At 39.2% G+C, this 26522-nt stretch overlaps 1 protein-coding gene across 1 annotated transcript; it reads right to left on the bottom strand.

Moving 5' to 3' along the window:
- Positions 1–5697: 5697 nt before the first annotated feature.
- On the bottom strand, positions 5698–26412 carry PHC3 (polyhomeotic homolog 3). The gene is made up of 15 exons (XM_030456457.1): positions 26342–26412; positions 23057–23204; positions 22147–22305; positions 20621–20698; positions 18901–19059; positions 18224–18322; positions 17340–17580; positions 15142–16019; positions 14429–14579; positions 13117–13370; positions 12158–12314; positions 10853–10967; positions 9633–9783; positions 9309–9540; positions 5698–7588 (listed from the first exon to the last, which is right to left on the bottom strand). Exons 2-15 carry the CDS (start codon positions 23180–23182, stop codon positions 7434–7436), a joined length of 2955 nt encoding a protein of 984 aa, XP_030312317.1. The 5' UTR covers positions 23183–23204; positions 26342–26412; the 3' UTR covers positions 5698–7433.
- Positions 26413–26522: the final 110 nt, after the last annotated feature.

Here is a 26522-nt window from a genome sequence, read left to right as displayed (position 1 = left end):
CAATAAGGTTGAATGCAGTGGCAGTTACACTCACTGTGGAACAACACATTACACATAATATATGTGTACATAAACAGCTCAGCTAAACTCTCTTGACTAAGCAGATGTATATCATCTTACAAGGTTAGCTGCTCTACATAAACACATACCTGAGGTTAAAGAATGGCTTAAGTTAAAATAGAATGACTTTAAAATGAAAATACTTAAATTTGAAACAGGGCTACTACAGAAGGGGAAGAATAGCCAGGCTTCTGGTAAAAATACTCTCATAATATTCAAATTCTTACAGTTTTATAAGGTTTTGATTTGATTTTGTTAAAGATAGATAAATGATACACAACCAAAGCAGACAAATGAAAGTAACATTTATTTCTGAAGCACTGAACTCACAATACAACATTGTATTGAAGTAAAAACTATATAAGTAAATGATGCTGTAGGCTGGTTAATCATTCACCCAGACCCACAGGGAACAATGATACTGCACAAGAATACTTAAGAAAAATCTGCAGCTAACAAAAGGTGCAATTACAAGCAAGTTTAAGCAGCATAGTATAAGGTGCTTTGTTTCAGCATTTGTATGATGAATTTACCCATTAGCAGACAGATGAATAGAAATTTCACTTCTACAGATCATAACGAATGCGAGAATCTAAAATTCATTCACATGCTAGTTGGCAATAGGAAAGTGCTTTTTTTTAAAAAAAATGATTCACAAAGTGAAGATTATCATCTTTACATAGTTCACTGTGTGCTCTTCAACTGTAAAATTTAATTTCTGGGTTACAATTTACATTACTATACATCAATTATAGACATAGATTTAATTGCAGAATTTAATGCTACGTGGGCTAAAATTTCTTATAAAAGAATATTCCAGTATGTCACTCCTTAAGAATACACAGTCACTTCTGAATCATATATTATTCTTAGATTTCTGCAATATATCAAAGTCCAATTAGCATTCTGATTTATTACTTCACCCCACACAGTGCTTCTTTCACCCACACTCTGTGGCAAATTTGAGGTTTCAGTGACACAATCAAAAGGACACAAGCATTTTTTAAACAGCAAATGTTTGGGGGGAAAAAATCTATGGAAAAGGCCACCAAAAGGACAGTAAATGATGGAAAACAGAATTTTAAAACTAGTGCAATAAGAGGCAGCAATGCTTAGCAACATGGTTTGAAGTGTTTGGCACCACAAAAAACTTTATCCTTTATGCTGGAAAATGTACTTGGATGAGATTCTATTTCCATGTCAGAAGTAGGAAAGCATGTTAATTTGAAAAAGAACCTTGAGCAATCACTCCCTCAAATTTTAATTGCTGTTATTTAGCACTTGAGATGCTGCAGGATAAACCATGTCTAAACACATTTTTTGACACAGCATTTCTTAAGGTTTTATATAAACTGGACACCCACTGAAATGGGGTTGACAAAATATTTACAAAACCTAATTCTATGGAAAAAAAAAAACCCAGCATATATCTCAAATACAGCAATGCACCAGGCATTCCAGAAGATCGTGAAATAAACTAATCCCTACAGACTTGGCAGGCAAAGAAAAATTCCTCCTTTAAAATTCAATTAACACCAGATGAGGGCAAAGTTAATTTTCAAGAACATAGGTTTCAGATGCTTCTATTTTATGGGGTTAGTCTCACCCTTCCAATTCATTAACATACACAGAACTGGAACAGCAAGAAGTTGCATAAGGCTGCTGATGTGTGTTATTTATCAGTATGCCTCAGCCTCTCAACCTGTAATTCAAGTTTACACAGCCCCCTCTCTATCCTGATGTGGCAGAGTTCTTGGAGTTGCTGCAGTGCCTGTGAAGTGATCTGGAGCTTTTCAAATTTTATTTTCTGCAGAGAAGCCACAGCATACACCCAAAGCAAAGATTAATGTAGTGGTGTTACATCACTGTATTGCTACTCATTTAGTTTTCTCTTGCTCTCTGGGGAAAGTGTCCAGGAGGCTGAAGCTGTCACTACACCCACCAAGCTGGTAACAGGGGCAGTACAGGGCTTCACACAGTACCCAATGGCAGCCTCTGGGCCTGCTGGTATGTAATGATTTTGAAATACATGAATATTAGCTCTGTGTAAATCCACTTTTACCCGTGGATGTTTTAAAGAGGGAGATACCTATTGTGAAGTGACCTTTATCCTGTACCCCTCTTAGCAGCCTGCATCTTTTCCTCTCTGTGTGCATTTTTTTTTTCTGGGGCTTCTGGGAAGTCCCAACACTGAACCTCAAAGCCAGCCATATAACTATTACTCTGTAGAACAGGAGTACAGTTTCACTGCCAGATGGAAAGAGGAGAGGAGGTGGTAATACTGCAGACAAACACTGTTCTCTCTCCTCTGTACATTACTTTTCATGCTGTGCCAGCAATTAATGGCCTTACACCATTCAAATGCTTTATTGTCTTTAGTTCTGATAGGATTGTTTGATATTAATGGTTACAGTGGCTAAAGTGTTAACCCTTTATGAGAAACCTCTGCACTTTCCTCCTGTAACAAACCCCTTAAAAATCAACACTAATGAGATATTCTACGTGTTTTCAAAGCTACATATTTGGCACTCATTAACAGAAGCTTTCATTCCTTAACACACCTTTCCTTATCACTATTGGTTTGATAACACTGTAACACAAAGACTACCTGAAGAGGGAGTTGTGTGTGCAGGGTATCTCACTGTACTTCTCAAACATCAACTTCGCTGCCAGAGGATGGCAACATCCTGGGCAAGATGAGAACAAGACATGCTTGGTGAATCAGTATTTGTGCTTCTAGCCTAATCCCATCATCAGCAAGGATACCCTGATTTAGTACCTAAGAATACTGTAAGCCTTTCAACAACTCTACATAACAACACAGTGCTTTTTATACACAATTAAAATGCTCCCTCAGTGTTCCATATTGCACCTAAATTAACATTTATGATCACTATGCAATAATCATACAATTATGCTCTAATAATTCTTCCTAGATGGAAAAAATGTCTTTAGAGTTCCTCCTAGCTCCTTACTGTATTGTCATTTTGGGTAATTCAGCAGGAAGCTAACAAATGCTGAAAGTTAAATAGTTTTCAACTTGAAATCTGTTCACAACACTGATTTCCAGAACTGTGCTTTGGAAAATTTAGATCAATGGCTACAAAAGGTAGACCATAAGTCTACTACATACCTTCACATCCTTGAATTTTATTTTTTCCTTCCACTCAGCTATAGGAGATGAGTAAACTAAATGCACATCCTCCAACTGAAGGAGCAGGTGTGTATAAGCTTTAATGTAGAGGTTACACAATCCTATGCAGCAGCTTAGGATGGGGGCCTTGAGTGGAAGTGCTGACCATGAGACCCAGCAGAAAAATGTGACACAAAATGCTGTGGCCAACACAGCCAACACCCACCAGGGCAAAAACCACACTTAGATTTTTACATGGAGAAGGAAATGGGGCACAGGAGGGCCTCCAAAGTTATGAAGGTGGTAAAAATATATCAGATAGATTCATATGGATGAGCTTAACATGTCCTAACTGCTTTTGTACTCAGCTCCTGGCGCTGGGTACCAGTACCCCAGGGTGCTGGATGTTCACCAGCTCAGACTACACCTGGGACAGGTCTCTCACAAAGGAAGCAGATATCTACACAGCAGGCACTTGGCTGTATCACAACATCTTTTCTTTTAAATGTCACGATTTGCAAAGCCATCCAGTGGATGTAACTACATAGAATTGACAGAATAAATCCTTCTGATTAGAGGCAAATTCCTAATTTAGGCTTAGCTTAAATGAATATAGCATTAAATGAGTTTATATTTTTCTCTTTACAGCATTTCCTCTCTGAAACTACTCACTGTGCAAGAGAAACTTAAAAATGAGTTCACTGTGAGCTATTACTAACACCTTGCACTGAAATGGTGCATTTGTCAATCTGTTCATACCTGTTCCACCCAGTATTCAACAGAAACAATATATTTTAACCAAAAGGCTTTAAAATGTTAGTTTGTCCACCTCTGATAAATTATTTTTGGTGAGCATTTACAAAAAAGCATCCTAGACTGATGTCTCAACTACATTAACTTTCACTCAGGCTACTGTTAAGAAATGGTTTTATACCTGAAGATTTCCGTACAGCCAAGGTCAAGAAGTTAGTCAAAAGCTATCCTAAACCTGCTCAAATACTTATTTTCATCCCATTTCTTTTCAGCCACATCTGCAGTTATGATGGACTCCATCTGTCCTATCAAAAAAGCTGGATTCACACTTGTGATTTGTCCAAAAATAAGTTAAAGGTTTAGCTTACTTTGCTGAAAAAGCCATGGGAAATGTCAGTATAAGCCTGGGAAAATTTCACAGACCTCATCAGAAATAAGTGAATGGCATACAAAATGGTTCTGCAGGAATATTACTTCACATATTATATTTCTTTTTTGAGTAAATTCCAAAGCTTCAATTGCACCTGGAAATTTTCCAGCCTACTTTCACATACAGGTGTGATTTGTCTTTAAAATGATTTTTATAGACTGAGCTGTACTGGCAAACCCTCCACGTGCACTTCTATCAGTATGGATTAGTATTGCTGTCTGCTTTTAAGTTCCTGCTTAATGCCAAAACCAGCAAAGGGGGAAAAAAAACCCCTCAATATGCTTAAGGCCCAAATTCCTTGTTGCTGCATTCATAAATATTTAAAGCATAACTCACTATCTGTGGCTCTCCCAAAACCACAGAAAATGTGGTGTACCAGAAGAACCAGAACAGACATGCATTAATCAGGTCTGCTCTGAGCTCCAGGCATCTGTCAGTGATTATGTCCAAGGGTCACATATAAGCACTCTCTGTAGAAGGTCTCCTGAAAGCTGTCTAATAAAGCAAAATTAAAACCAACCATGATATTCTCATGCATTTAACAACACTGTGATTAACTGCAGCTCTAAATAAGACACATAACTCCACATTTTCAAATATGCCTTAAGCCATTATCAAATCACGTTGACATATACCTACTTTTTACATTGCCAAAGAACAGTACAATCAGAAGACATTAAAAATTAGCCAGTGAAATTTTCGTATAAAAATAATAAAACTTTTAAGACAAAAGCCAAAGGATAAATATCTAGGATATCTTTAGTCTTCAATTAGCTCATCAAAACAGAACTTATCCTTTAGAATATATGTTACAGATATGCTACATGGTGTATCTTACAGAAATGCTACAAATGGGAACTTAATGTCTCCATCATTTGAATATCTTTCAAATGAACCTTGCCAAACTTTCAGCCTTCAGCTAAGTTTATTTGACAACAGTAACTGAAGACAGAAAAAACAAATTAGAAAGTGCTTAGCAACTTCCTTCCAAAATAAATCCAGACATCAATGATTTCTCTAAAGCCTTTGGTGCTTTTGGATAAGGGCTCTCACCACTTACTAGAATGTAACAACAATGGAGCTTCAGTGGTTAATAAAATACCAATAACATTTGCTATTAATAAGCTTGATAAAAACAATTATTGTAATGTTGATCTCTGGTGAGAAAGGTAGCAAGCCATTTAATAGGAGCAAAGAGATCACCTAATTAAAGCAAAATGAAGCACAGATTTTTCTGTAATCCAAATTTACTCTTTAAGGTCAGTTAAATAATATACATTATTAATCTACCTGTCATAAACCTTCCTTTCAGCCAGTGTATGTGCATTGACTCCTTTAATCTAGGTCAGCAGTTCTCAAACTTTAGATCAGTTCCTCTTCTTTTAAGAAATACTTCAAGGTCATCCTGAATATCTCCCTACAGTATGATATACTATGCCTTAATTTGTATAAAACACAAAATACATTAGTTGCAGACACATACACATATTTAATTCAAATATACACAATGACTCTATCAGCACACATGCCCTTCTTTCCCTATACAGGAGCTTAGGACCTAGGTCTGTACAAAAAGGAAATGGAGCTACAAAAGGGAGGGAACAGAAGGTACAAAATAGATCCACAAATGGCAGTGCACAGGAGATGAGAAGCAAAGGCTGAGATGGCACTGGTGCCTCAGAGCCCAAACAGCTTCTGAGTGTGTCAGTAACTGGTGAAACAGGGATTTGTTCTGCAGAGAGCAAGAGAGAGAGGATGGAGGGAGACACTAAAATCCCACTGTCTGGGTCTGCAGCAAGAGATTTTGACTTAAAATCTCTTGCCAGAAGGACAAAGAAGGACCCCTGGAGATTTCTCCCACAGGTGCCTAGCAGTGAGATTCCTCCTGCCCACCTGCAGCTCCAGGCTACTTGCTGCAGCTGCTCCAACAATGAGCTCTGAGAGGACCTCATCCAGCAACTCACCATGTTCCTTCCTCAGACTGCTTCAATCCCAGCTCACACTTGCCAGAAGACAAGTAAAAGGTGCTTGGGAGCTTTCAGTGAGGCAGTGGGAATGCACTACAGGGAAAAACAAGTTAGAAGAGGTATCTAGAACAAGAGCATCAGAGCTATGCCATCCCTTCTCTACCTCCAGTCTTTCAAGGATACTCATCTCCACATGAGCTAGTTCTGGCTAAAATTTTCATCCCCTTGTGCCCAGGCATTTAGGAACCTGAACCCTGAGAGTTCTCACACCTTCTCAGGATCCATTCTGAAGTCCCATTTGAGAACTGCTGGTCTAGTTTACCTAGCAGCATGCAAAACTACAAACCTAACAACTTAATGCCCTCTTAGTGCATAGCAGCATACAAAGAGTAAAGTAACATGTGCTTCAGTTACCTCTGGCAAGAGCATCATGCCATTGCATTTCAGTAGCCTGATGATGAGGATTTTCATGAGACATTTACATGGTTTACAGTATTTCCAGACTTCAAGAAAACACTGCAATGGCAGAGATGAGGCTAAGCCTACACAAGGAAAACTGGCTGCAAACCTACCCCTTACAAATGGTTTGCTCAAGACTAAAAGAAACTTGGAGAGCACAACTAAATGCATAGCATTTTACTGATATTAGTGCTTCCACAGAGTCTGTGGACAATTCTGTTATTTCAGTCCAAAAAAACTGCTGTATGTGGGAAAAACCTTTCAGAATACAGCAATACAACTTAAATGGTGTTTAGATTTGGGGGGGTGGGGGGGTGGGAGCTGGGGTGTTAAAACTTATGAAGTAGATTGTTGAGGAATATTTCACCAATCCATATTTTACTTCATGTTTTTCCATGAACTCCCACTTCAACTCCAAGTATTACTCAGGCTTTGCCATGAACATATTAGCTTTTGGAAACTACAGAGAACTACCTGGTATAATCAAAGAACTATTTTTAAGTCTGTATGTGGGAAATCCCCCATGTAATTAACAAAACAGCACGGTAAGCCACGCCACAGTGAAGGTGTTGGCATATTACTCTTGGTTCTGTCACTGAGAAACTCTTGTTTAAACCTTCATGTTCACCCCCTAGGATTCTTTCAATGAATTGATACGTGCACAGATTTTCAGTGCAGGTCCAAGCTTAATATTCATTGCACTCATAAGGTGATCCTCCTTCAACAAGAGGAGAGCTTGTCCATCGATTTCTTGTGCTCTAAATTCATCTGCAATATCTTGACAACCTACAAGGCAACAGAAAAAAGAGTAACTGAGTCAAAAATGTTCATTTCTAGATGCAGTAACTCTGCCCACACTAAAGCTGTTCAGCTACACCATTTCCAAGGCTCACCCCTTTAGCTTGTTGGACCTAAGGTATATGCAGAAGTTCAGGATTATGATGGAAACTTCCAAGACAATCTGAAAGTAATTTTTACTACAGCCTCTAATTAACTGTAACTACTAGAGAATCAGTCATTGGAAATTTCAAGCTCTAAAGACAGTTCTCATTTCATTAAGAGGAAAATTGCAGTGATCTCTAAATGAGAAGATAGTAGCAAAATACCAGAGAAAGAGATATTAAGTATGAGTGTAATTCAGGCAGGTCCTTTCTTCAAGAAACAACAAAAAAACCAGTTTGTCACAAACAGTATTTACATAGCCACTAAATTCATTGAAACACTTTAGTGCTTGCATGTATCTCATAACATTTAAGATTTCTAGTGCAGAGATGCACTACTGCAGCCCAGCTACAAACTATACCACAATCAGCAAAGATTATTCTTAAGGAGCCCAGAGTTAGAGAGTTCCTAGAACAGTGCTGCCAATTTCAGCTACTAAATGCCAACAATTCTGCCAGAAACATGACGAAAAACCTTAAAAAATCTGACTGTTCTCAGGAGGATTTAACAGCTCTGCCATCATCACCAAAGTTCTTTTTCACATGTTGACAACCTAAGTCAACTACTAAGTATTTCTGTGAAAGGTATCACTGTGTATGACTTGAGACCTGAACATGGTGACTGGCAGACCATGGCATTTACAAAGGATGTGAGATCAAGATTTTGCACCTAAGAACAAAACAGATAAATAATTGTTCTTGCAGAGTATTTTCTTTGAGTAGGTTATCAGGCTAACAGGATACACAGCAAAATGGTTTAGCTTTGCAGAAAAAATAGAATACTAAGAACAAACATAACCTTGGTTTCAATGTTTTAACATGGGACATGGGTAAGCAACAAAAATTCTTGTCTGACTGCTGTTATGGAGACCTACCTTGTCACCTGGAAGGATTACAGTATCTTATCAGAGAGAATGGCATCCTTGGGAAAGAGAGGGGAGCAAAACTTCACAACTTATGACAATTAGGAAATTATAACTAAATGTCAAATAACTAGAAGATGATGTAAAGGTAACTGTGACAATCAAGTTTCTCAAGAAGGAAAACTGAGATTTGTTTTCTGTGAGAAGAGACTGAGAGACTAGAATTTCCTGTGTCTAACAACAGAATATGCAGAGTCTGCATGCAGAAGTTCTCTGCATTTCAGCTACTGAGCAGAGCTACACAAAATAAAATTCAGCTTTACAGAAAAAACTTGTTTATTCCCACAAATAACAGGTCTTTCAAATCTTGCAGTTGAATAAACATCAAGTAATGAGGGAGGAGAAGAAATATGAAAGGGAGGAAGTCTGTCTGATGTCCTCTCAGCAGTCAGACTGAAGGGAGAAACAGCTCTAATCTCCATCAGCTGGGACACAAGAGCACAAGGAGCAGTAGTTCTATCAATATGGTATTTGTGCTGCAGGAACAAGCAAGAGGAAACAAAACACATTCCAGTTTCTCTCACCAACTAACCAATACACTAGTGCTGTTATCACACCACCTCCTCATCACACAGATGCTAAAATGAAAGAAAGTTCACTGTTAAAAAACAAAAAAGGAACAAGTTATTGCACGGTACATACCAGGCAAAGAATGTATGAAGGCCCAAACTTCATCAACACTCCAGACTGATGGGTCAGCTTGCACCACTGGTAACAAGTCAATGCTCTCTGGCATTTTCCTCATTCTTAGCTCCCTAAGCTCACGTTCTCTCTCTCTCTCACTCTGCCTCCGCAGCCGGGTGGTCATGGCAGCTGGAACAGCATCTTCATGAGAAGCCACATCTTCTTCTGCAGATGGATAAGTAATTGGAAGCTGGAAAACGCAGTACAAATACACTACAGTATTACATTTTATTTGTAATTCCCAGAAGAATGATAACAGTTTTAAGCCAATATTCCACAGACCTGCCTAAGAAAATGATCTCGGGATGCCCCCTCAGGGCCGCTCGGCCGACGCCCGCGTCGCCCCAGACTTTGGCTCTCGGATTTCCGACTCCAGCGGCTGCTCTTGTCTGATGAGAACAGCCCAAATTTCTTAGTGCAACTAAGGCTGTGCCTGAAAAAGACAGATACATTCAGGAACCCACTAATAGTTGTGGGATTGCATTCAATCAAGTAACAGTAAGAACAACAATAACATCATTGTCTACAGAAACGCTCCTCAGGCAAAGCGACAACCGGTGTCACAGAAATAAAGAGAAAGGTACCTGAAAGCCCTTTTACTCTAATTCTTTGTCTTGATGCAAGACCAAATACCTCTTGATCATCCCTAGGAGAAGTCCCCATTCTTACCCATTCTTAAAATTTTTCCATGATAGAAATACTTCTGCATTTTATTCTGCTTCTCTGAAATGTCCACTGAACACCTTAAGTCACAGTATGTATTTTGCTGCATTTTCTTTACCTAGCTGGCACCCAGTGAAGGAAGGATGGAGGCAAAAAATTCCATCCTAAACTTAAGGGGCAAAAATCCTTTCTTAAGGCTGTTTTACTGGTAGTGTCCCAACAAGGACCAAATAAAAAATATGTATTACCACTACCTAAAATGGAAATTTATCACATGGGGCACTCAAAAGGCAGCAGACACAAAAAACCAAGATACTCTCTAGGCATACTGATGCCAAACAAACTCCAAGTGGTGATTAGAAATGGGAAATATTCCCCATTTCTAAAGCATCTGGGATTAAATATCCATTTTCTAGCTATAAAAGTGGAAGATCTTACATTCAGCAAAAATGAAGTAGAAGCAGCATATGCAACCCAAAGAGAAAGAGAAACTTTCTGTCTTCCTTTGCCAACCATGTACAAGCCATTGGCATCACTTACTATTTTCAAGGGGAAGCTTTAGAAAACACTAAACTATTAATGTTCATGAATGTTGATATTTTACTCTATGCAAATATAGAATCTTTAAACTGTTACTAAAAGCATTTAACAACGTTTTTGCCTAAGAAGCATTTCAATTATGATAAATTCAGTGGGGTTTTCCCACCCCCCAAAACTGTACAAAAGCCCACCTTGCCCAGCCTGTCATGTTTTGTTCTTTATTTATTTTTCAACATTAAATACTATTTAGGTGGTATTCAATTAACCAGGTAATGATAAGCAGTAACTAGACTGAGTACCTTTTGGCACAAGATGTGGAACAGAATCTTTTAGACCGTAGAAATTTATTAGAATATCCCATTTTACCACAAAATTCACACTTCAGGAGATCACTTTCCATTTCATCCAGTCCCTCTAAAGAAAAGGAGAGGGACATAAGGAAGTCAGTTTCAGTAACAAAATTATGTTCCAATATCTCATCTCAAGCAGGCAGGTAGAAGAATTTCAAACAGCTAACACATTTAATTAAATACTTTGATAAACAGAAAACAGTGCAAAGCTAAGTCACAGATTTCACTCTCTACAGAAAAAGATCTTTTCACAGTTTCTGACTTCTTCACACAGGTATTACATCAACAGGTAATAGGACTGCAATCTATTAATACTTCTTTTCAGTGATGTGTTTCCTAGCTAAGCCAGTTCCAATGGCAAGTCAGTGTTAGATGTAAAAATGTACCTTTCAGTTTGAGCAGAGGTACAACACTTCAGTATCTTTCACCAAGGCAGAACTACCATTGGTGTTGCTACCTTGAAAACTCCTGCATGAAAAGATCAGGGGGATTGGCTGTTAATTATTAATTAAGTGCCAAATGACAATGCCTGGAATGGGAAGCAGTTGAAGTACAGCTATGGTGACACTTGCAATGTCCTGACTTTTTCCAGTGGCTTACCCAACACAGGCCTGTGGCAGTACCAGACACTGTGTTTGTCTCTTCTTACCCTGCTCAGTACAGTTTTTATATGAAGGCAGAAAAAGAAATATTTTAAGAGAATGAAGCCAAGTTCTAACAGATCACCAAAACCAGCTCCTGTGCAACCACTCAAGAAGTGGAAGAGAATATTCAGAGGTGGCTGAAAAACTAGGGACTTCCAAATCTTGGGTGAATTTATACAAAAATTTCTGTGATAGGCCATGGTTTAACTTCCATTTCATAACACCCACGAGAGACTACCTACACTCAGCTTTGAACAGGAACAGTGGTGTGATAAAATAATTGATAAAATGTGTGATAAAATAGTTCTAAAAAATCCATGATAATGATTATGTCAGATACTGCACGGGAAACTTGACTGACATTTTTGGCACTTGAGCTGTGCCAGAGATGACTGCATTCTGAGCAGGACAAGTGCACAGTTTCTTGACATTTCTCTGCCTACAGCAATTGGTGTCATGATGTGCAAAAACAATTTGAAAATAGTTTCTGGTAGATGAAGACTGGAGTGTAAAGATTGGAGAAAGATACCAGAAGTAGAGCTGGGATGGGATTCTGTGATGCATACAGAACTGAATGGAAAAAATGGATATTTAAACAAAAACTACAAACCTTCTGCAATCATATCTTCTATCTCTGTGTCCGACGAGTTGTCTGCAGGTTTTGTATTCTGCAAGTCTGATTCAACACACACAACACTCATGATTTGACCCTCCACTAGCAACCTTTTTTCTGCAGGCTGCTCTACCAGCAAAGATGAACGACTTACCTATTGCAATAAAAGCAACAGTGATTAACTGAGCAATTAATAGCAAAATAATATTTGACTTAGCAGTTGTAGCTAGACTAGAATCACAGTTTCTGTTCAGTATCAGTGAATCATTATTATATAGTGCTAAGGCTCTATGTACTATTTCTCAAACAAATACAAAGACTCACTGCTGCTCTGCAGTCTGCAATTACATTTAACAAAGGAGGAAGTGCATTATCTAGAGAAATGAAGGGAAAATGAGACACATTAAATTAAATAAGGGAGGCTCATAGGTTTTAAATTGTCCATTTGTGGGTTTAAAATTTTCAACATTAATTCTTACCAGACACAATACTAATCACACCAAGCTCACTAAGAAGCTTGCTAGGACATTAAATAACAACATTTTAACAGTGTCAGAATTTTAACACAGACTCATCTCAGAGGTTTAAATTACATCACTTAAACTGAGGTTCCTTGGAGAGAGACAAAATGTAAAACAAAGTTATTGCAATAGGCAGCCCAGAATGTATCTCTGGATACAGCCTGTCTCTGTTTTCACTTAGTGCCTTGTCATCCAGTGATACAGACAAGCCAAAGAGTAGCACCAGTTCCTATTATATAGGTAAGACAATACAAACAACATACAGCTATACTGAGCTGTTGTAAGAAGCAGGCTAGGGGAAAAAAGGTCAAAACCAACATCTGAAAACTGACTCCAGATCTAAATAGCTACTGGCTGTAAATAACATCATCCTTAAAAAAGAGTTTTGTTTAAAAAATTAGCAACAACAAAATTCACAGCAACTTTTAGACTTACAGGAAATGGCTCCAACCCCTCCTGAATCACAAAGCCTTCAATAACATGGGTGAGGATCTGTGGTTTAACAATAGCCTGTGGAGGTTTATTTTCTAGGCTAGGAATGCTATTGGGCATTGATGTGCTGTTGCTCCTTGTTGTTGCTGCTGGGAGCAAAAGAGGTGGTGGTGGAATAGAGGCATGTGAAGGATCAGATGGAGATTTAATTACTGAGGCACTGACTGATGATGTCACTGAAGGCAGCCCACCATGTTCTGAAAAAAAAAATATATATAACAAAGTATATTTTTAGCACTTATGTCCAAAGTTGGCTCAGAATTCCAGAAATAAGAGGTGATGAACACACCTAGCTCTGCACCCATCATCCTGTAACAAAGGCTCTTCCCTATAATTTCTAGACTTACCTTCAAAACAAGATGTTTTTCCTTGACAGACCATTTCACAAACAGTTCTCAGATAAACATTTTTCTTAACTCAGTCCCTACAAGCATAGTTGGCCATTAATTACTTACACAAATCACAAACCCATAAGTTAAAGGAAGAAACAAGATTTTTCAAGCACTGGATTCTCAAGACAGCTGAGGTATTTCTAAAGAGAGAATTTCTCTTCAGGGATATTTTGAGCCCCAGTAACCTGCAGTGTCACAAGTATATACAGCATCAAGACACTAAGCACCCAGCTATAGGTACAGTGTGAGTAGAGACACACAGACTATATTATGTTTAGAGAGAGGATGTATTTGTACATTTAGCATTTCAGAAGAAATTATATCAGTTTGCAGGACAAGATATGGATATCTTCAAATTCACTGAAGAGGAAAAACTTTTGAGCTTTTGCATTAGAACAGCTCCTTACAGTGGCATATAAAAAATGGTGTGAAAAAGAAACACAGTGTAGTCAACTGTTTCAACAGCAAATCCTGATTCCTGACCCTGATTCTGCAAAATCAATCTTCACACCAGACCAGCCATATATTCTGCCCGTATCACAGAGCTATCACTTAAAGATTAACTGGGGATTGACACTCCTTTTAAAGATTTTAGTATAAAATTATGCTAAAGAGTTCAAATAGGCATTTTCCATGCTATATATTTTCTAAATACATACATAAACCATACCTTTGGGACTGATTGATTTGTTTTATCACATTAATTTCTAATATAGTTCATATAGTTTCTTCTACATAAAAATACCATTAGATTATGTGTATATATATATATAAATCAAAATATTAGATTTTTGTTTTGAACCATTAATACCTAGTAGAAGCTTCTAAGCTGAGAGCTACCTTAGTTTGACATTTTTTCTTACCTGACAAAGGATCTTCTGAATCAAGTGCCTCTCCATTGCCCAAGGTTATGGCTGGTGGAGACAAAGTGGGTGGTGTGGGTGTTCGAGCCATATGGACACATTCTGATTCCTCAGGCATCTCTTCCTCACATACATTCTCCACTTGGTAAATCTGCATCCAACAAACTATTGCTTTAGAGAGATTTCCATTCTATCTTAATACCTTAAAAGAGTTGCATAAATACAGTTTTTAAAATAAATTACCAGTTAGACTGTTAAAATATGCTAATCTCCTAATAAAATAAACCAAAACTGCATAAACCAAATGAATTTTGGGGACAGCACAAGGTCTGAGAGCAAAATTAAAGTTTTTTGTTGCAAATAGAAAAACATGAGAGGCACGGTTCTATCAAACAGACCAGAGAAATTGGCTTTCTGAATGTCTTATCTTTACAGTTTTCTGTATTTTTATTTGCACACACATTTGGAGTTATTTAAACACATCCACAAAATGCAAGCTCTGTACCATAATGACAAATCTGCCAAGAGTTCTCTGTCTTAAAAAGCACTGTAATAAAACTTTATATTTCAGTAGAGTCCACCAAGACTATCAAGCATCAGTAGTTACAAGAGCTTATGAGCTATTTTCCTCAAAACTCTTAAAGCAAATCTACATGAACTGCTGACAGTGGGTCAGATTTACAGCTCTTTAGAGGAGCAGTATCACTACTTACCACTGGAGTTTCGATGGGTACTGATGGCTGCACTTGAAGATTTACTGCTACAGTCTGTGGTGGTGGAAGAGTTTGAAATGGCAGCTGGACCAAAGCTTCTGCAGCAGGAAGTTCTTCCTCAGAAACCAAAGTGTTTTGAACCAAAACCTGGCCCTGGGACAGAATTTCAGGCTGCACTTGTAAAGACTGCACAGACTGCAGGGGCAGCTGTTGAATCTGGGCTGAAGATGTTGACAGCTGAGGAGGAGCTGCAAGAGGGATAGGTGTGGACTGCAAGGCTGAATATTGCTGGTGGGGTGTTGAGGACACAATCTGTTGGCTTGGGGAAACTAAGCTGGGCTGATCTACTGAGCCTATGTGTACAGCAGGGGAAGATGGAAGTGGAAGGTGGGAGGGAAGGTTGAGTGGCTGGGCAATTGGTCTAACTGAGCTGGTAGGAGGTTGCTGAGGAGTACTCTGCTCTGCCTGAAGAGCTGTTGGCACCAGGGAGCTTGCCTGGGACTGAATAAGTGCTTGAGGGTGGATAATGATTGTGGGTGATTGACTAGGGGAGTGAGAAGGTGGAGGGGATACCACTACTGACTGCTGAGCTGACTGGGATGGAGTAGGAGACATAGTTAGAGGAGGAGGATGGATGTGGAGAGGTGAGCAATGAGATTGGACACTGCTGGGAGCAGGGGGAAGACCATGGCTTGGAAGTGGCAGACAATGCTGTGAGGGAGGGGGTTCCTGGCCTGGAGGAGCTTGCAGTGCAATTGGCTGGACTTGCTGCTGCTGCTGCAGTATCAGCTGATGATGGGAAATCTTTGGAGGTGGTGAATGGAGTGGGATCTGCTGATGTTTTACTAGAGAATGAGGTTGCAAGGGAGAATATGAAGCTGTGCAAGGGAGAAAAAAAGTGAAAATTAGTATTTATTTAAGTGCAGAGAACATTACACAAATATTAAAAGAAATAAAGTTTTTACTGCAAAGTAAGACCAGTACACCTTTTTTAACCCTTTAGATCTGTGCAAAAGAAATACCTTTTTTGGGAACATATAGTACACAACAAAATCTGTAGGTGAATATATAAATTCACAAAGCAAAACATAGAAATTAATAAAGGAACATAGCCATGCTTTTTACATATATATATATAAACACACACGTATGTACATTCTATACAAAAGCATCTAAACTTATCTTTTTAGTGCTAGTCCTAAGATCACTACTGATCCAGCCTTCACTTATTTAAGAATTTCATATGACTTCAAATGGATTTATCATTGCTTTGAAACAGAGTGTAATGGAAGAGAGAAGCATGTCACAATCAATGAGATCTGCTGATAATCACTAAGTTAAGTCTAGGTGATACGATTTTAAGAGGCTGAACAAGATTACAAGAGTTCAGTATGAATTAATACCTTTCAAAGTATCTGCCTGAACTTGAGCTCCATGACTCTAGAAACAGTGCAGCTTCCAGGGATACCACATCACCCCTAAGTGAAGCAGTGACCAGCTAGAAATTCCTTACAGCACACACACAAGTATTTTCCTCCACATGCAAACCCCTTGCTTTGTCTTTTCACTTGGGAAACAACCCATTTATGTTGTTTTTCCATTTATTCTGTTAGCGAGGATGGGTTTTTTTCCTTTACAGGAGTTACTACCCTGGAACTCTTTCAAAACAAGGAAGCTAAAATGCAAATACATTGTATGCAACGTAAATGCCAATCTAACCAACTGCATACTTATTTTATCTCTTAATGCAAAATATTATGATTCTGAGGCACTATTACCTATGGATTTATAAAAGGATTTGATCTAAGAACATTCTGATGCCACGAATAATATGTGGAGGGGGAACTTTTGGTAAGAGGAAGCGGCTTGAGGGGTTTCAGCCCACATATTGCTTCACAGAGCCTGGGGATGGCATGTCCTGACAAAGAGCATACAGACAAACCAGTAATGAGAATAATTTGTACTGTGATCCAGCTGTGTGTTGCAATTTCTACATAGTGTTTTGTGATTTAAGAACACTGCAGCACCTTCCTACTAAATCCTACTAAACCTAAATCCATTATCGACAAACCAGTACATCTTCATGTGGAATATCTACAAAGAACATGGTCAGAGACCATAAGATTCTGATAGAATTATAGCATACAAAGCAACTTTTAAATTAAAATACCCTTCCTATAGCTCTCTTTCCATCCTACCTGGTGTTATTAAGTGATGGATGCTTGATGTCCGTGTGACAGGAGTGCTCCGGCACTCAGGAGTTGGGCTCTCGCCTTTTTTATTGCTTTCTGAGGGATCTGCCTGGCTGCCCTTGGAGCTGGGTGCAGGTTTGTTAGGGCACAGAGACAAGGACTGAGTTTGACTGCTGCTCTTTGGTGGGCCATTCTGGGAACTTGACAACACACCCAACTTCTGGCTGCGCAGTGTCAAGTTCTGAACCTGGAAAATGAGCGAAATGTGAAAAAAAAAAACCCAAAGCTATAAACTTAGGTGACAAACATCCAGGAAAAATGGTAAAAACTGAATGGTATGTAATGCTTCTCATCCCCTGTGATCAAAATACGTGAGAAGTTAAGTATCTCTCTGTCAGAGCACCTTTCAAGCAACAAAATTTAGAGAAAAACAGCAATCTTGAATTATTTCAATGATAAAGAAAATACAGGAGTCTTTTTTTATCAAACTTTTAAAAGAACTGGAAATTGTTCATGACATTAATTTCTAACTTGCCTTTATCTTTCATTGTGCCTTCAAAGTGAGCAACACAAAGCATCTTAAGCAGTGAGTGACACAAGTTCAGCTGGTTATTAAAACAAAGTTATTAACGAAGTTATTAAAGATAATAAAAGATAAAGATAATAAAAGCTACTTATGAAGAGCTAAAGTGTCATATCCAGGATCCTAATTTTATATATAACATAGTTGCTCCTAAATGTGTGATGATGGAAAACAGAAGTCACTGAAGTTGTACATAACCAGTGCTCAGTAGTAGTTTTTATAAACAAGTAAACTTAAGCACAGTGTTTCCTTTTCAGTTTTAGCTCAGTCCACTGGAAACAGCTTTAATAAATTTACACAAACTCACCTGAGTAGCTGCAGACTGACAGGAAGATGAGGAAGATGATGAGACAACAGGAATGTCAGACTGGACAGCAGCCACAGTGGTCGCAGGAGTAAAAATAAGCTGATAAGCAAGAAAAAATATCCAGTAACATACTGAAACTTTGAAAATATATGGAAAAATGCAACAAAACATGCAAAATTTAAAGTGATACATAACTTACATGTAGCAATAGATGGCATCTGAGGTTTACTTTTTTACTTTTAGGTGAAATTACTCAAAGAGCAAGTTTAAATAAACAAAATGGTAATAATACAGAATAGATAATGTAAAATATTTGCTCTACATATTGAGGAAAATTCTGGACAGGAAGAAGGGCACACTGGAAAGACCCATGCTCTTTTTTCTATTTTCCCCTTGTTTGATCAATTTAATAATTACAGAACAATCAGGCTAAAAACACTTGAGCAAACTTCACCAGAGAACTAAGCCAGAGCAATCCTTTTGCTTCTGATGCCTGCAGTGTTTTAGAAGATACATATTCACAAATTAGTGACTAAATTCTCAATGCTATCTGAAACTAAAGAAAACCATTTATAGAAACAATAAAAACCAGAAACATTTAAGTTGTGGGGGTTTTTATGGTTGTGGTGGTGGTGGAAACAGACCAAAGCCAAGCTTAAGAATGAATTAAAACTTACCATTTGAGCTCGTAGATACATTTGAGCCTGGCTTGCACTCAGGGTTGGAGAGGTGCTCCCCAGCAACATAGTCTGTTGGGTAATACTGCTGCTGGTGGTGTTGGAGGTCTGTGAACGGCTTATTATCTGTGCAGGTGTAGGAGAGGTGGAGAGGTTAATCTAAGAAAACAAAAAAATTGTTCCTGTCATGGAAATTCATTCATGCGAGGGTCTAAAGCCAGAGAGCCTTTGACAAAAATGGCAGGGGCAGCTGAAAGCTCTGAACTGTCAAGTTATCAAAAAAGTATTGTGCCAATCATCACCAAACTGGATTCTGGCATGATTGTATATGCTGGTGCTTAAACTGCAAGCAACTGTTCAGCAGTAAGTAATAATAATAAATTATAAGAATCAACAATTATGAAATACAGACCTCATGGAATTTACAGAATATGTAGCATGAGCTTGTGATATTTTAAGCAAAACACCTGAATGTTAATATTCAATAATCTTTAAATGTTTCTGTTAACTGACTGGACTGAGACCCTCTGTTATGCCTGTCATGCACTCTGATCAGGACACTTCTTTGTGCTGCCTCACGTGGACTTCAATTCATCATTCTACATACACAAATTCAACAATGAGTGGAAACAAAAACTTTATAGAGTTTCATATTAAATGCTCCTGAACAATTGCTCTTTAGCATCTTCTCAAACCAAAGCTGTTGTGGTTTGATTTGTTTGGAGTTTTTTCTTTTTTTTTTTCCCTTTCTCTAAGCAGTTTAACAGAGTTAAGTGCCCAGCTCTTTTTCATTACTTACTCAAAATTTTTCTGTGAAAAATCCCAGCCCAATTGTTCTGTTAGTTTAACATCAGCATCTTTAAAGACTTCTCCTCTTAAATTCAGTGAATGAATTTACTACTAACAACTGTAAGCCAAAGCAATGCTATGAGAGCTTAAACAAATATACAGCTAAATCACTGAAGCTATGCACTGAAGTCAATGAACAGCTTGAGGGTATGATTAGTAAGCAGGATGTCTGCAGGACTAACAAAGTCCTACTCACTGTAGAACTGGACATAAAAAGTGTGCAAATTACATGTCTGAGGATGCTGCTTAAAGAAATACAGCGTAAACCAAAGACAGAGCTGTTAATAGCTGATACCTAAGCACATGCCCAGATTATGGATAAAGTAATGAAAATGCATAAAAGATGCATGATAAAACATGACAATCAATAAAAGAATTAATGCTACAAACACTTAATCAGTTTCATTTATATTTATGAGAGCATCAACTTGGATGTTTAGATTTGGTGCTCTTTAATCACTGACAGTTATGATTTTAACCTACACCATGCCCTGAGTAAAGAAACTAATGTAGAAAAGCCAGTGAGAAATCATATAAGGGATGAAAGCTCAGGGACTGACTCCTGCAGCACTCTGGAGAGTCACCAGTGCTTGTGCAGCTGCTCCTCACAGCACCACGAGTGGACTGGGACTGGGGAAGCCTCCAAGAGTGGCCAGTAATGATAGCTGCTGGCAGCACTAGGAGGGCTGGCAGACACTGGAAACACAGCCAACACTTACTATAGAGTCCTCATGCTTCTATTTACTCTTCTGCAATACTGCTTTGAACCACACACATTTAAATACTAAAATATTTTTTGTTTCCTTCCAAGTAGCTGCATAATAACCAAGAGGGGTTGAGAATGGATGGAGGGCTTTGTTCAGTTACCTACCGAGGTCTGCGACATGCTTGACTGCTGAGTGACACTCCCAGTGGGGGAAGTGCATTGCCTCCCACCTGACAGGCTTGCCTAAATAGCAAGAATATGTGTCAAATATTGAAATCAAGAAGTGTTTAAGTGATGTTCATATTATTGCATAAACAAATCAGAAATATCCCTCTCTACCATCACCTTTTCTCTGAGTTAACAGTTAAAAATTCTTTACTCAGTGGAATTACATTTCAGCAAAGTGCCCTCCACACAAGGGAATGCCACCTGCACGGTGGTAAATGCCTTAAATTCCTACCCAGTTTCAAGTAGGGTTGCAGATTCTTGCCAATCAAGACTAAAACCAAAACTATTAGAAGGAAAGTCTATCAAACAGGCAATGAAAAACTGACAGCTAACTGCTCAGTTTGATACCTGTGGGACTTGGAACTTAAAATGTGACATAATTAAAACTATTATTAAAACCCACATCATTTTTCTGTTATTAGATTCTTCTAAAACCAAACAAATTATAAATGCTCTAAAGAACACTCTCATACTCTAGAATGGTAATTTATGCAAATCTATTGTCTGTAACAGTACACTACTCCAGCCCTTCAGATGAATACAGGGACAGTGACTTAGAGCTCTGAATTATCAGACTGCATAACAAGACTTCTTGGTCTTCCCCAGTCTGATTTTCTTTGCTCTGCCTTGGTAACTGTATTCACAACACACAAACCCATCACCAAAAAAAAAAAAAAAAAAGAAAAAAAAGAAAAAAGGACAAATCAATGTATTACCATGATCTAAGAGAAAAGGTATAGCAGAAAAAGCCAGGAGCACAGAGTCTGTCCCAGTTCCAAAAACAAACAGCTATATTCCTGATGTCTGCAACTCTGTTTTGGCATTTTCATGGGTAAGTTCATTAACAAGCACCTATCTCTGCAGAAGTATAATCTCAATCCAAGGTCAAATGAGGTTCAAGGAAATCTTTTCACTGCCTCCTGGGTCTCCTCCAGTGTTCACTAATGTTAAAAGCTGTGCTTCAGAAATGAAATGTCATTCACCTCCTGCATTTCCACACTGTTTATATTTCATTTTGGCTTTACTTATAATGCAGCCAAATGGGTGGAAAAAACATACTAAGATACCAGATGTTTATTATTTTTATTTGATTTCACTAAGATACACTGTGATTCACTGCCTTCCCCATTAAATTTTAGATTTAAAAATTGGATAATGATTGAAGTAGTTAACTTTTAAATTTATTTTATTACTGTTTGATGATTTACATGATGCTTTATAATGTATGCAGTAAAGCATGGAATGGGTTGCCTACTGGAGCATTTAGAACACTGGACAAAATCCTCCAAATACTTTGGAGGAAGACAGAATTTAAAATAACAAACCACTTAAAATATAACAGTGAATTATCCAGGAGACATTAAGCTCAGGCACTTAAGCTGTTATGTTTGACAACACTCTAGAACTGTAGCCCTGCTCTAGGAAGTAGTACAGCATTCTTTTTCAGCAATCTCCACTCTCACCTGTGGTACAGTTGCCAGACTCTGAAACTGGGTACTGCTTAAGTGCTGCTGCTGCAAAGCAGCAGTCTGCAGCATTAGATGCTGCTGTTGGGCTGCATACATCTGCTGGAGGTACTGAGCAGCTGAGCTAGGAGGACGATGCAAGGCCTGCTGAATAACCTGTGATGAATCAGTAGGTAATTAATTACAATTACAAAGTACACATCATGTTGACATGATGCTCAAGTTTACCTTTACAAGGAAATAACACCAAACAGATTATTTTCACACCATATAATACTGAACTTGCTCAGAACTTGCTTTTTTGTCACCAAGTCTCTACAGTCAACATATTCACATTTTCAAGGCAAGCCTGACAATCAGGTGACAATACAGCATCACTCACAACACAACATCCAGGCCTCTTAGGTTCTTGTCAACAAGTTCTATGTAATATTCTGCTTTTTGAAAGAGCAGATAGCATGACAGACTCACTTACCACACCCAACAGACCAGATCATACAGAATTCAAGATGTAATTTAAAGACCAGCAAGAGGGGGCTGGATTCCAAGCAGCAGTTACACTATTCTGGATCCCTGTACTCAATAATGGTCAAACAAATTGCTTTATTTTGTGATATTCTGTTAAGTTTTATGGTAATAAACCATACCCTTAGAGAATGTTGAAAAAAAATAAACTTTCAGGCACAGCATTTCTCCCTCCCTTATTTGGGAGGCAGGCCTACACCCTGTACTATTCTTAAGTGGTCTGATACCCTTTGGTAAACAGTACCTTCTGAAAACCATCAAGTCAGAGATTGACCAAGATGACAGTAATTAAGAATGGAAAGTTAATCCTGTGTAAAGTATCCTGCAATGCCTGTATTTGGAGAGCAGTGTGCAGGACAGGAAGGAACATCCAGTCCAGTACCTGGACAGCATGCCTGTCAGCACCACTGTAGACTGATATCTGTGGCAGCTGTGTCCTGGAAGTGGAGGTGGTGGTGATGGTGGTTGTGGATGCAGAACATGTGGTGGTGTTTGGTTCATTCTCCATAGCTGTGCAGTGTTCATCCAGCCTGCCAGAAGTGAAATAAAAACCAGTTCAAACACAAGGCTCAGTGCACACATTTTAAAAGAAAAAAAGTTTTTTTTCAAATGGATAAGTTGGTTGTATTTGCTATTATTTGATGAAATTTCTCAAGAGATGTGGTTATAATTTTCTAAGATTAATCAAGAGCAGCAATAGGTGACCAATTTAGGAGCACACACAAGACTGCCAGCAAGGTACAAAGGGGCACTGCCCCATCCCTCTTTGCAGCACAGAAACTGCTGGCTGACCATTCTGTATCTTCAACAAAAAGCACCATGCTCTCTTTGAAAAGGGTTGGAGCAAATGCTTTCACTTTTTACAGCAGCATCTCCCAAAATACTGCACCAGTCAAGGTGCAGTCAAGGAAGATACTCCCTATTTAAGCATGTCTGGTGATTCTTCCCAAGCTTTAAAAGACTTCCCTCCTTTGCAGAGTACAACCACTCTCCCAAAATGTGACCTCAAAAATCAGAATGAATTGCAGAGATATAAGAGGTGTGCTCACTTTAGTTTCTTTTTCAGCATTACTGTCATGATTAACAGGAAATAGCACAGTTGCTGTTCACTGCTTTTAAAGGCTTGTTTAAAAAAATGACTGGGGAGATGTGTTTCCTTCTTACAATAAAAGAGAGCTCAGAAAAGCAATAGTGTAGAGACCTGCAGTGTTCAGGGAAAAAAGCAGCTTTGCAAAGTGCTTAACAAACCACCCATCCGGTGCTGCATCAAAAAGGAACATAATTAAAAGAGTTTCAACTCACTCAGCTGAAAGCAGAATGCACTGCTGCCAGGCTGCTACTTTCACCTTTCAAAACACACACTGCAAGCAGAGACACTGCACATGATGTAGCTCCTGTGTACTTGGAATAACAAAATTTTAATAGATATATGGTCACCTAAGCACCTTATCATCATATTGTATGTTTGCCTATGTTTAGCCACCAAAGAAAATCCATGGCAATAAAACATGCTTCAAAAGTGGAGATTCCTTCTATTAAAACTGAAAAATAAATAGGGGTTTGCTGTTAAAAATTCAGATCTGCTGTGCATTATTGATGCCATTTGTCAGGATGTTCTTAATTAGAATACAAGTTCATATACATAATTAACTATTTCAAGTGCAATAAAACTAGCATCACTTCTAAAACCACTTTATGTTTATTTAAGATAATGCTAATGAAAAGTACCTTGAAAAAAAAGTCCTGGCTCCTCCAGAGGACATTAAAAGCACATCACAATACTTGCACCTACAAATTGTCTAGCTAGTTTTAGCAGGGTTATGCAGCCAGTTAAATTAGCCTAAGAAAACAACACTGGATGCTTAATTTCCCTCTTTCTCAGCCATACTTTACATGTCCTATTAGTGAAATGCTCAGTGCATCTCACTCCTCTAGCTCTTCCATCAGAAATTCTCCTGATGGGAGCTGTCAATCCTTTAGCTGAAAGCATCTAATTTTCCAAGACAATTTTGAACATTGCCCAAGTTGCCCCTGCAATGGATGGAGAAGGGAAAAAAGACCAAGTAAACCTCAGCATGGCCTGGCACCGAGGTGTCTCTCCAGTCCTCTAACACCTTGTTCAGAGCCAGCAGGAGATCCCACAAGACACACACAGCACAGCACCAAGGCACAGAAATCGTGTGCCCTCTTTCGGCTGCAGAACATAGCAGTGCTGCAACAGATGACACTTGTTAGAAACCTCTCTCCTCTTTTCCAGTGTGTAGGGAGAAGAGGAAATATATAGAAAGTGGTGGCTTTTCGCAAGAAAACTTAAGAATTTATTACAGTTTAGCAGGTATTTTATGACAGAAAGGATGAAAAACATTACAGGATTAAAATCAGACTGCCATTATAGCACTGCTTTCACTGCTATATATACAAGGACCACTTATATAGTTATTTAAAAAAAATACATATACCAGACACAACTGAAAATAATCTGAAACTGTTCATTGAGTGCTCAACAGTATCAAAAAGGCAAAACTCTTAACACAGTGAAAAACATTTTTTAAACGTGTGACAAAAATCTACAACGATGTCGCCTGCAACTTCAAGAAACTTTTAAAAATGTATTAAACTCTGACTGGAAACAACCACTAGGCATTTAAGCAAATAGTAACACAAAGCACAACAGCAAACTATATTGAGTATTCATTTATTCAAACAGTAACAGTATGAGACACCACATAATTTCAAACACATTGTGCAAAATATTTAGAAGTTTTGCTCTCTTTGTATTTTTTGGTCAAAGCAAGTATCTAAAGTAAGTAAAAAAAAATATTACAGGCTATTTTATACTAATAACATTAAACTACCTTCACAGTGGATACCTATATACCCACTTGTGTTTTGGAAAGTTTGGCTTTGGGTGAATGCTGAAGTAATAACAAACACTGCTAACAATCTACAATCATAGCTGGCATCTGAAAACAGCTTGCTGTTTTTTCTAAACAGATATGGTTTATTATTTTCCCTTCCGTTCATGACCTCCCCTTACAACTCTAAAGGTACCAACCACAGAAAATAAATGACCATTTCCTCCAAGTCCAATCCCTGCGGGCACTCCTGACTGAAGGCTCCCAAAGAAACCCCTCGCTCTACCTACAGCACAGGCCGACCCTGCCCAAACCTTGGGTTCTTTGCAGTTTTGTTTAAAATGTGAAGAAGTAAATTCAGAACTACGTTCTGTGGGAAGCCATCCCCCGGTGCCTCTTGCCGGTGAAGCGGTTCGGAGCCGAACCAGCCCAGGGCCGCCCGGGCCCGCACTGAGCGATCCCCGGGGCTGCTCCTCAGGCAGCGCCCGGGCCCCTCCGTGGCCTCTCCCCGCCGCAGGCCTGACCCGCCGGGCTGACCCGGCTCCCGCATGACCCACCCCCGGCAGCACCCCCCTCAGCGGTCCCTCAGGAGACAGCCGCCTCCGGGAAGGATGGAAAGGTGGGCGGGAGATGAGGAACCCGCTCCCCGCCCGCGGCCGGCCGGCCAGCCACGCCGCCCTCCCTCCCGCCGCCGGGGCTCTTGTTCAGGGCGCGGGTCCCCGCCTACCCGCCCCGCCCAACCGCGGCCTGGCCGGGGCCTGCCGCTGCCTCTGCCGCTCCCCCTCCTCCGCGCTTCCCGCCGGCAGACTCGCCTCGGACCGGCCGCTCACTCCGCTTCAGCCATCTTCTCGCCTCCCTCAGGGGGGAGGTGCCGCGCAGGCGCGAAGGGCGCCCCCCGCCCGGCACGTGACGGCCCCCGCCGCCATCTTGGCGCTGGGCTGACGCGTCGCCTCACGGGGATGTTGTGGGAGTTTTGCGGTGTTGGGGTTAACG

The sequence above is a fragment of the Calypte anna genome, chromosome 9 (genome assembly GCF_003957555.1).
Source record: "Calypte anna isolate BGI_N300 chromosome 9, bCalAnn1_v1.p, whole genome shotgun sequence".
NCBI classification, from domain to species: Eukaryota; Metazoa; Chordata; class Aves; order Apodiformes; family Trochilidae; genus Calypte; species Calypte anna.
The sequence above is the reverse complement of the archived record's forward strand: the minus strand, read 5'-3'. Positions and strand labels throughout refer to the sequence as shown.